The 11,382-nt window shown below is 44.5% G+C and overlaps 1 protein-coding gene across 8 annotated transcripts in view; it reads right to left on the bottom strand.

The window, feature by feature from the left end:
- Positions 1-6: 6 nt before the first annotated feature.
- Positions 7-11,382, bottom strand: part of LOC129738565 (nascent polypeptide-associated complex subunit alpha, muscle-specific form) — a 368,810-nt gene continuing 357,434 nt past the window's right edge. For 2 of the 8 annotated variants that reach the window (XM_055729789.1, XM_055729790.1), the window contains 7 exons: positions 5,413-6,968; positions 4,747-5,345; positions 4,288-4,682; positions 3,884-3,910; positions 3,253-3,556; positions 2,120-2,246; positions 7-2,051 (listed from right to left, as the gene is read on the bottom strand). In XM_055729789.1, coding sequence (XP_055585764.1) covers positions 971-2,051; positions 2,120-2,246; positions 3,253-3,556; positions 3,884-3,910; positions 4,288-4,682; positions 4,747-5,345; positions 5,413-6,968 — 4,089 coding nt within the window. In that variant the 3' untranslated portion in view covers positions 7-970. The remainder of the gene's footprint in view (positions 2,052-2,119; positions 2,247-3,252; positions 3,557-3,883; positions 3,911-4,287; positions 4,683-4,746; positions 5,346-5,412; positions 6,969-11,382) is intronic. The other 6 variants (XM_055729792.1, XM_055729791.1, XM_055729793.1 and 3 more) reach the window with 6 other exon arrangements.

Here is an 11,382-nt window from a genome sequence, read left to right as displayed (position 1 = left end):
CCTTCACAGAGAGATGCGTTCGTTTTTTCGCTTTGTTTTGTTTTTGTTTCCTCAAATATAAATAATAAGTATGTTTTCCCTCGCAAAACCCTGCTGCTGTTTGTTTTGTTTGCTTCGTTTGTTTGATTTTCCAACTTTTTTACACAAATACTTTTACTACTGTTTGTTCTATTTATACATTTACATTGTATTTTTTCATGTTTTCCCATTTTTTCTTTCGTTTCGTTTTTGTTTGCATTTATAATACAATAAATTGTGTACTTTGTTTTAGTTTTTTTCTAGTTTTCGGTCTTCCCCGATCATAAGCGCAGTTGAACCTCTAAACGCAAAATTCTTCTACAGTTTATTATTTGTTTTTTTTCTTTCTTTTTTTTTGCTCACGGATTGGTTATACACTAGCAAACTATAACCAATCTCATTTGTTGCCTGTTGATGTTGTTCAGTTGTGATCGGTTGAAAATGCACAGTAATTATTTACTTCCCAAACGAATGATGGGATGGGCTAAGAGCACCACGACAAATCATCCGGTTTTCTCCGGTGTTTTTTGTTTGTGTTCGTGTAATAAGTAATATATTAAATATCTCACTAATAATTTCCGACTCTGATCAAAATTCATGCTCAGTTAGCATTTATCTTTTCGTTTTGTTCACTTTTACTGTTAGGGGTTTTATCCTTACTCAGTTTGTAACACTAAATTACATGTTAAAATATCACCATTTTGTTGTTTTTAATTACGCTGCTCTGTCCCTTGACTTAGCACCTCCCATCTCGCAATCATCGTCACATACACTAGGCTAGGCTAGGCTGCTCTATTGTGTTTGGTGTGCGCTGCACGTTCGCTTTCGCCTGCCTTTCATTCCGCATGCCAAAGTCCAGCCGTTCCGTTTTGATTTGTTTTCCTTCTTTCTATCAGCTCCCTCAATCGTCATCGATAACGATCAATGATGATGATGCGGACGCTGATGACTATCATCGTGACTGGCAGGAGTCTTCCTTTTTGTGCATATCGCTGACGGCGACGGACATTCCGCCGGGGCCTCCGACTCCTGGTCCTGGCATTCCGGGCATCGCACCGGGTGGTGGTCCTCCCGGGGCTCCCGGTGGCGGTCCCGGACCGTTGCTAGCCATGGGACCCAGGTGCGAGGAGGGTGGTTTCAAACTACCGGGCGGACCTCCCGGAGGCATTCCCGGTGGACCTCCGGGTGCTCCCGGAGGCATACGATGGTGCGAGGGTGGTGGAACCGGACTCGGTTCCTTCCCTCGGTAGGCTGCCGATTGGGCGTACAAAAGCGATGCCTTGGCCTCCTCAACTCGATACGGATCCATCAGTGGATTGTATCGCAGCTGGTGAAGAGATTCGAGCCTATAGTCCCGGAACGGATCCGGTCCCCATGGACCTGGTGGTGGGAAATGCGACGGTAGACCCATCGTAGGTGGTAGCATCGATCGAGATAAATGAGCACCCGGTAACATATGGGCAGGATGTCTACTGGTCATGTACGGATGGGGCATCATCGACGGATGATACCGTGGATCGCTGGCCGCAGCTGCAGCGGCCGCTTGACTTCGCATTATAAGCTCCGCCTCGTCCTTGCGCTCTTCCTTTATCCGCACATCCAGATCGGTCCCATTTCGCAGCGGAGATCGATCCCGCACCATATTCTGACTTGCCGCCGCAGCCGCAGCCTTCGATTCACGCTGCTGCTGCTGCAACATCCGTTCCCGTTCCATCTCCCTTCGTTCCATTTCTCGTCGTTCCTTCTCCTTCCGTTCCCGTTCCCGCTCTCTTTCACGTTCCCTTTCCCTTTCCTGTTGTTCCTTCCGAAGCTTCTCTTCCCGTTCTCGCTCTCGCTTTTCCCGTTCTTCACGTTCCCTCCTTTGCCGTTCCCGTTCCCGTTCCTCGCGTTCCCGCTGTCGTTCCCGTTCCTCGGCCTCACGTCTTGCCGTTTCGGCCGCTATACTGGGATCTTGCTTGATCGTGGGAGGCCACGCCCCACCCGCCCCTGGAGGCGGTCCCGGCGGGTAAGAACCCACACTTCGAGGTATTGCACTAGAAAATTAAAGAAAAAAGTCAATAAGTAAAATTCACAAATAAAAACTCTAATAAGAAACACCCACCTTCTCCACGGATCGTGTAGCGAACCGGGTATCTGAGATCCGATCGGGATGTCCCGGGCGAACGGCGACAGGCCACTGAAGGGCGATCCGCCATACGGCGAGGCGTACCGTCCGAACGGGGAGACACCTGTGTGTTTGCGAATAGTAGAAAGGAAAATAAAAAAAAATGATTAAATTTTTTAATAAAAAAAATATAATGAAAAAAATTGATTTTTTTATCAAATTCTATTGCGTTCGTCATTTCTATATAATTTTTTTTTTTAAATTTTTCCGTTTTAAAGTTTTTGTAATTCTTGTAATTTTTAGGTGGGAGGGATAGAGAAACAAGAGAGATCAATAGTGGGAAAGATCACATGCGGGATATACATGGTGTTTCGATAGAAGGTTCAGCAGTTGGTCGGCAGAGCTCGATTACTCGTTGTGAATAGCAATATTATGAGAACACCCCTATACGAAAACATAAGTATCGTCCACAGATAATCTAGCAGCACTGCAACGTCGGCCCGTTTCACCCGTTAAACGAATGACAACTGCGGGGAAACCTATCTCTCACTTCACGCGAATACTCCTTCCTCTTTTGCTGTGCGACCGTCGAGAAGGTAAGTCCACATCGGGCGAGTCTCCGCGTGAACGAGAACCTAGTCCCACACTCGTGTTCGCCGATTTCATCATGTTCACCGTGGTGAAATTAGACAACGCGCCGTTGTAGTGGAGCGGAGATTACAGATTCAAGTCCTGCCGGTGAGCCGTTGTATCTTTTTCGAAAAATGCATGATATTTACGGCTTATGTTCTTTCGTTCTTTGATATCTAATGTTTCTCTAAATCTTTCCATCACCTACGAAAATGTGATTTTTGCTTTTTTTGTCTTTTTCGTCATTTATGTTTTTTATTTTTCCTATCATTTTGGTTATTTCGCTCGCTCATGTTGTCATTTATTGGCGACTGTTTCAATAATTTTATTCATTTCCGATATTTTTAAATGTTAGTCAATTTGGTCACCTTTGTTTTGATTTTTTTAAATAATTTTTGAGCTTCCTTATTAATTTTCACCTTCTGGAATTTCCCTGGTTTTCAACTTGCAGTCTATTCGGTTATATCTGTTTTTTTTTTTCAAACTTTTGAACCACTCACCTAAATGACTAGCGGCAGCCGAGCTCATGAAGCTCGGCGGAAGGGGCGCCGATTCGTACGGGCCCGGTCGGCCGGGCAGGCCAGCCGGCGAGTACGGCGAGGTGGGCAGATCGTGTGGCCGAACGAGACCGGCCGCCGCCGCCGCTGCAGCTGCCGCAGCCGACGGCGGGTACATGTGCGAGGGGGGCCTCAACATATCGGAGGCCGTCTTCATCGAGGCGGCCTTGTCCGGGTTCTGTTTGGCCTGGTGGTGGTAGATCTCCCACGCTATCCGTACGTGCATCGCGTTCCACTTACCGGTTTTCTGCGAAAAGAGTAGAGAGGGGGGTGAATAAGTAGTTTTTGGATTGTTTTTGAGTGTTTCGATAATGGAGAAGAATGTCGATAAAGTAGAAGCCATCTCGTTTTGGAGTTAGGGTAGGTTATTTCTTACCTTGCTCATCCCTGAGGGAAGTTTTGACATATTAAGAAAAACGGACAGAGCTATGATGTGACGATGAACAAGCAAGCACACATGTGATTTTCTATGTTGAACTAAAAGGATCGAGGATTGAATGGAGGGTCTAGGGTGGGTATCTGATGGTTGTATCGACTAGTTGAATTTTAAAACAAAATGGTGAAATGAACCTACCTTTTTGTTCGGATCAACCGGTGGCGCCTGATGATGATTATGATGATCATAAAGGTGGGTAGGTGATTTTGTGGTGATCGAATCGTGTTGGTGGTTGTTAATCGAACCAAAATTAAAAACGAGAAAGAAAGAAGAAAGAAAAACCAAGCTTTATGATTTGGCTGCTGGTGATTATGATGGTGTTGTTGATTAATGGTTTTCTTCTAGGGTCTACCAACTTAAAAACATTGATAAGACATAAGACTACACATTTAGCGCAGTGAGTAATGGAACGAAAAAAAGGGTTTAAGATTGATCTCTAGTTATGTGGTTAGGGATTTAGCATTATCTTTTCATGAAAGAGCTGATCTTTTTAGTTAATGAAAGCGTAGGAAGATAATGTTGTTTAAAAAAAATCAACTTACATGGCTCCTTACCTTCGGTACGAAAGATGGCAGATGACTGGGCGGGACGAACTGGGTCGGTCCACTTAGGCCGGGATGCAACAGGCTGGGCCCGTAGGCCGGATAGCCTGGCGGCATTCCCAGCCCGGTCCGGTAGAAGGGCGAATCGACGGCACCGATCTTGGGAACGTCCTTGAAAAGGGGAGGTGGGAAGAGGGCTGGACTTGCGGATGCTGCCGTCGGTAGGATCGGCGTGTGCTGGTGCTGGTGTTGATGCTGATGCAGGTGCGTGTGTTGGTGCTGATGGTGGTGCAGCTCCTGCCTCAGGTAGGGCGATGGGGGGACCGCACCGATTCCGCTGCGGTCCAGAAACCGATTGTCCAACTCGCGCCGCAACATGTCCGCCTGGTCGGAGGCTGGAGAAGGGAGAAAAAGTTTTGTTGGTTGTTCTATAAAGGATTGATGAAAGAGCTTGCTTACCTTTTGTAGAGAACAGTGACTCGGCTGAGAATGGCAACGGGGCCGAGGCGGGTTGAGATGAGGAGGATGAGCTGCCGCCGGCCGACGAAACGACCGGCGGTGGAAGAGGCGCCGTAAACAGTGGCGATGGGTACGCGGATGGCGTCCCGGAGGAAGATTGCGACGACGAAGGCGGGGGAGGAGTGGGCCGAGCTAGCGAGGAAGAACTGCTGCTGCTTCCGGGGGGTCCGGTGGCCGCTGCTGCTCCGTGCGGAGAGTGCGTTGGAGGAGCCCCTGCCCCAACCGATGCAGCAGATCCCGCTGCTACGGACGGTGGCAACGACGACGGAGGCCAACCGTGGGGCGGCACACCGGAACTTGTACTACTACTACTGTTACTGCTAGAGGAGCTAGTGGCTAGCGAAGGTTTAGGATAGGTCAGACTAGAGGTAGCGGTAGCGGTGGCCGTCGCCGTTATCGGACTACTGCTACTGTAAGGAAGCGTCGGAGAGGGCCCGGGTGGTGGACCGCCAGTGCTTGTGCTACTCGCCGTGCTGCCACCGCTGCCGTACGGTAGCGCCGAGCCGGGAGTCGATCGAGATAAACTACTTAGATTACTGCTGGAAGAGAAAGGAGGGATGATTATTAGTGTGACGGCGGAAAAATTAAAATTTGGTGATAACCTACCTATAACTATCTCTTTCTCTATTCGGACTATGACCGCGAGGAGAATGTGGTCGGGGTATGCTGCTGCTGCTACTGTTATTGCTGGAAGCCGGCTGGTGTGGGTGAGACATATTGCTACTACTGCTGCTGCTAGTTGGCGGTAGATGCGATCCTGGCGGCAGATGGTGACTTCCGGGATGGTGACCGGGGGGAAGCGGTCCGCCAACCCCCAGTGGATGATGCGAGGAAGGTCCTACTAAATGCGGTGCTGGCGGTTGCTGATGAGAGAGCGGCGGAGGTTGATGAGGAGGTAAGAGATGACCGGACTCGGAACGATGATGGCTCATGTGCGATGACGTTGGTGGCGTCGAGCGATGGGGAGCCGGTGGAATCGGTCCGGTAGGTTGTGCGGCACCGAGCGATGATGGCGTCGTGCTGCCATTGCTGCTGTTCGGAGTCATCGGTCGGACAGTTTTTGAGGGTGGTGGTCCACCCATGGGGGAAGCGTCTCGATCGCGCGATTGAGACGGACTTCCGTTGGCTCCAGAAGGCATCGGTGGAGCTTGCAGTCTTGGGTCCATTAGGCCGAGACTCATCATGTGGAGACTGTGTGGAGCACCGGGATGCATTCGAGGAGATAGGTTTGATGCCATCGGCGATTGTAGGTATGGACTATGTGCGAAGCTCCCGTAGGGACTGTACAGATGTGGATAACCAGGGTATGGTGCTCGATAGTGCGGTGGGATGCCGCCGAGGCCATTAGGCATCATCATGGCCGCCGCCGCCGCTGCTGCAGCTGAGGGTGGAAGTCCTGGATGAGATCCGTTTAGGAGGCCAGTGGGTGTGACGGCTGCCGTGAGGGCCGCACTCGTTGCCACTGCTGGGCTGTGGGTTCGTAACGCACTTGTCGATGCTGCCAGGGAACTTTCCACCGTCGGATGGATGGCCGGACTTTGACCACTGGCTGGGGAAGCTGCCGGAGGTGTGTGGGGCACGTTCAGTGGCAACGAGGAAGGTGCCGCGCTGTTACTACTGCTAGAGTTACTGTGCGGTGGTTGGCCACCACTTGGGGCCGGTGGCAGGCCATTTGGTAACGAACCAACAACTGCGGCACCAGCCGGGGCAAACGACGAACCTGCCCCGATAAAACTCGGAACAGACGAAGGCTTAACGACGCCACCTGAACCTCCACCGCTACTACTGTTGCTATTGCTATTGTGCTGTTGTGGCTGCTGCTGCGGCGATTGTGGTGGCTGAGATTGCGGCGTCAGAGGCTGGCCCTGCTGTTGTTGCATTGCAGGTGACGGCACCGATCCGGAACCTGGAGATCCAGGCTTCCCTCCGGTTGCTGGCATTGCCGTAGCTGCAGCCGTCGTTGTCACTGGGATTTTGGCCGAAGCCGTCGGCAGCAGTGGTTTGCCGCCGGGACCAGCTGCTGCCAACTGGGGTGACGCCGAGGGTTGCGGCTGCTGTGGTGACGTTACACCGGCCGTCTGTTGTGATTGAGGCGACGCTACTCCGGCAGCCGGATGGCCACCGATTGGCGTCAGGTGCGTTCCCAATGGACCATTCGAGACCTGTTGGTGATTGGAAGGAGAGAAGAAAAAAAAAACATTATTTAGAGGGTGTGTTTACGCTAATTGTTCATTCAAATTACGCGAGCAAGCTAGCGCGCGTGTGTGGCTTAAATGATTGAATTAGTACAGTCATTACTGCAGCCTAAGTGGCGGCCATTAGCATTTACAGCGACTAGGCGACGGTGCGGTAGTTTTTCTAAACATGCCTCTCGGACTTGGCACTTGGCTATACGGTACAACGACGAAGGAAGATTTATTAAAACATAAATCAATCTGTTGCAGGTTGTTGTTGCTGCTGCACCCTTACCTTAACGGGACGACGACGACGACAGGCCGTAGGCCTAGGCGTGACACCGTTAAAATTTGCACTGGTCTTGTTCGCGACGCGATAACTCTTCAGGTGCTTAAATTCAGCACCAAGCTTGCCAATTTGCCATAAGCACTAAATTATCTCGCAGAGATTTTAATTCAATCTCGGCAGGCAAGAGTTGCGAGAATGGAAATATTTCGATCAGGGGAGTATACATCTTCCTCAAAAATAACAAATTAACTTAGTTATCAAAATTTTATACTCAATGAACGTGAATTCTAGCAAAAATTCAAAAAAAAACCGTTAAATTTTTAACATAAAATTCCTTCACATAAGCTATGGCTTTAGCCTACCACGTGGCTCTGACATGGTTTCTTCTAATGCGGACATCTGAGTCAAGGTACTCCCTTCGGGAACCACGAGTCACGATTAAGAGAAATCGATGTTTTTTTTTTCATTTATTTTCCCCGAGTTTTAGATTTTATGGATTTGATTAATTTAATTTTTTCAATTGTTGTACTTCCAAAATTTGTTGATTTTAAACTTTAGAATATTTGTATTTTGTGTAATTTTCTTGTAACTTTTTTGAATATTCTAAATATTTTTTTAAAATTTTTTAGGTTTTCTAAGTGCTTTCCATTTTAAAGTTTTTTTTTAGGTTTCCATTATTAATTTTTTTCAGATTTAAAGTTGTTTTTGATGATTAAATCCGTTTTTTTCCGATTTATTCTAGAATTTTAATGTTTGCCATGTTTGAGGTTTTTTTTATTTTTTTCTCGATTTTTTTGGCTCAATACTCTATAGAATTTTTTATCTTAAACATCTTTGATTTTGAAATATTTTTTTTAGGATTTTTCGAATTGTTTACATCTTCAATTCGGTAAAGCCACTGTCCGTGGCCTCCACTTCCATCTGTACCGTTGAGCCGTCAACACGTACGCCGGAGCATCGTATCGTTGCTGTGTACCTGCAGGAACATTTTTACATTATTTATTTTTTCCTTACCTGTTTTTCCATCAGCACTTTTCAGTGCTAAAATTATTTTCATTTTCTTTTATTCATATTTTCTCTTTTCTTTCCAGCATGGGGAAGTCATCGGCCGGCTCAAGAGCTGGTAGAAAGCGAATTGCCGAAACTAATTCAGGTCCATCGCCCAAAAAAGTTGAAATTTCCAATTCATTCGATGTCCTTCATAACATCGGTGATGAGGAAATATTCATATTTAATTCTGATAAGAGTACTAAGAAACCTTCTTCTTCTTATACTCTTAAAAACGAAAAGGTTCCACCAATTACGGTCACGATTCCTGACTTCAATGCCTTTCGAAAAGAAATCGTCACTTCCGTCAAGGATGTGAAGATTTCTTTTCAGATCGGTCGAAGGGGAACTGCTCGTATTTTGGCGGAATCTTTTAATGATTTTCAAAAAATTTTAAATTATTTGAATAATAAAAAACATCAATTTTTTACTTACGACACAAGAAGTGATCGTCCTTTTAAAGTTGTACTTCGTGGTCTCACCGGCGATCAGACACCGGATGAGATCACAACTGAATTAAATTCTTTGTTAGGTTTTTCTCCGATTCAAGTAATTCAAATGAGGAAAAGAACCAACACGAATAATATCAGTAGTGTTGGTTTTGCTCCTGAGCTTTATTTGATCCATTTTAAAAAGGATCAAGTTAATAATTTGCAAATTCTTGAAAAGGCTCGTCTTATGTTTCATTGTCGAGTCAAATTCGAACCTTTCCGTAAATCTTCAACCAATTTCCTTCAAAATATTACGCAATGTCGTCGTTGTCAAGCTTTTTGTCACGGCACTAAAAATTGTAGAATGAATGCCAGATGCATGCTTTGCGGCTCATTCGATCATGAAAAATCTAAATGCCTTTTTGGTGGTGATAAGCCACAAACAGAATTTTTCAAGTGTGCAAATTGCGCAGGTAATCATTCCTCGAATTCGCTAGACTGTCCCATCAGGGCAAAAATTATTGCTTCTAGGAAAAATCCCAAAGTTTCCAGAAAAGTTTCTTCTCCTCCTTCCTCTTTTTCGTCTTCACACATCGGGCCGGCAAACAACCTGCCTGTTCGCGGTCAGCCTCGGCCTACATTGGAATCACGGCTGGGTAATACCCGAAGTGTTTTTAATGTTACCTGTGCTGATTCTGCGCCACAGACTCGTTGTTTATCGTTCTCAGAGGTGGTTGAAAATGGGTTTCCCTCTTCAGGTTTAACTAATAAAAATGGGAAAAAACCAAGTCTCAACGTTCATGCGAAGGCTTGGGAAAATCCCCGAAATTCAAATACTTGTTCTTCTCCTTCATTTTCTGATCCTAACAATTTTGTTGATTTGGGTGAGATTACTGAGGAAAAATTAAAATTTTTGCATCAAAATTTAATGGAAATGATGCAACTTATGTTGAAAGCAAATTCAATGTTTGAAGCTTTCCAAACTTCTTTTAATTATGCTAATAAAATTATTATGACTTTACGATTCCCTCATGGATCCAAATAGATGTTTAAATATTATGAATTGGAACGCTAGATCTTTGCTGGCAAACCAAGATGAATTCTTTTTATTTTTGAAAACTCAAAACATACATATTGCTGCCATCACTGAAACTTTTTTAAAGCCGGACAATAACTTGAAAAGCAATGCTTTCTTTAAAATTTTACGAAATGATCGACTTGATCGACAAGGTGGGGGTGTAGCTATTGTCATCAATAGTCGTCTCAAATTTAGACTTCTTCCTTCTTTCAATACCAAAGTCTTGGAAACAATTGGAATTGAATTAGAAACGTCTATGGGGAAAATTATAATTATTGCCGCATATTTGCCTTTTCAATGCAGCGGTGAACAGAAAAATTTTTTGAAGGGAGATTTACAAAAACTCACCAGAAACAAATCTAAATTTTTTATTATTGGTGACTTTAATGCAAAACACCGATCTTGGAATAATATTTCATCAAATTCAAATGGGAATATTTTATTTAATGACTGCTCTGCAGGTTATTATACTGTTGAATATCCTAATGGGCATACTTGTTTTTCTTCGATTAGAAATCCTTCCACAATTGATTTGGTTCTAACGGATTTAGGCGAGCATTGTAGTCAATTAGTTACTCATGCGGACCTCGATTCAGACCACCTTCCAGTAACTTTTTCTTTATCCCAAAGTCCCATTGAAAACCCTTTAAAATCAACTTTTAACTTTCAAAAAGCTGACTGGGAGCGATATAGGAATTTTATTGAACGTAATTTAGTTGTAAACGTTCCACTGAATTCAATTGAAGATATTGATTTGGCTGTAGAAAATTTGACAACTTCAATAGTCAATGCTAAAGCCGCTTCAATACCCAAAGTTAAACATAAATTTAATCAACCTTTAATTGATGATGATCTTCAGTTTTTGATACGACTGAAAAACATTCGTCGACGCCAATATCAACGTACTAGGGATCCTTATTTGAAATTTATTTATTGCGACCTTCAAAAAGAGATCAAACGTCGTTTAAATTTCATCCGTAATGAAAATTTTGCTAAAGCAGTAGAGGACATAAAACCCTACTCAAAGCCGTTTTGGAAATTAACTAAAATTCTGAAAAAGCCCCAGAAGCCAATTCCTACTTTGAAAGATGTGGATAAACTTCTTTTAACTAACGCAGAAAAAGCTCAAAAATTAGCCCAACAGTTTGAGTCTGCTCATGATTTTAATTTAAACGTAGTTAGTCCAATTGATGCTCAAATTTCCCTTGAATTTGATGATGTTTTTTCTAAGCAAAATGTATTTGAAAGTTCCTGTGAGACAAATATTGATGAACTTAAATTGATTTTCAAAAAATTTAAAAATATGAAAGCTCCGGGGGAAGATGGGATTTTCTATATTCTTATTAAAAAGTTGCCTGAAAGCACTTTAAATTTTTTAGTTAAAATCATCAATAAATGTTTTCACTTGGCTTATTTTCCCAATAAATGGAAAAATGCCAAAGTAACTCCAATTTTGAAACCTGGAAAAAGTGCTTCAGAGCCTTCAAGTTATCGACCAATTAGTTTGCTTCCTTCTTTAAGTAAACTATTTGAGAAAGTTATTTTGAATAGAATGAT

Source organism: Uranotaenia lowii, chromosome 1 (assembly GCF_029784155.1).
Source record: "Uranotaenia lowii strain MFRU-FL chromosome 1, ASM2978415v1, whole genome shotgun sequence".
In the NCBI taxonomy this organism is placed as follows: domain Eukaryota; kingdom Metazoa; phylum Arthropoda; class Insecta; order Diptera; family Culicidae; genus Uranotaenia; species Uranotaenia lowii.
The sequence above is the reverse complement of the archived record's forward strand: the minus strand, read 5'-3'. Positions and strand labels throughout refer to the sequence as shown.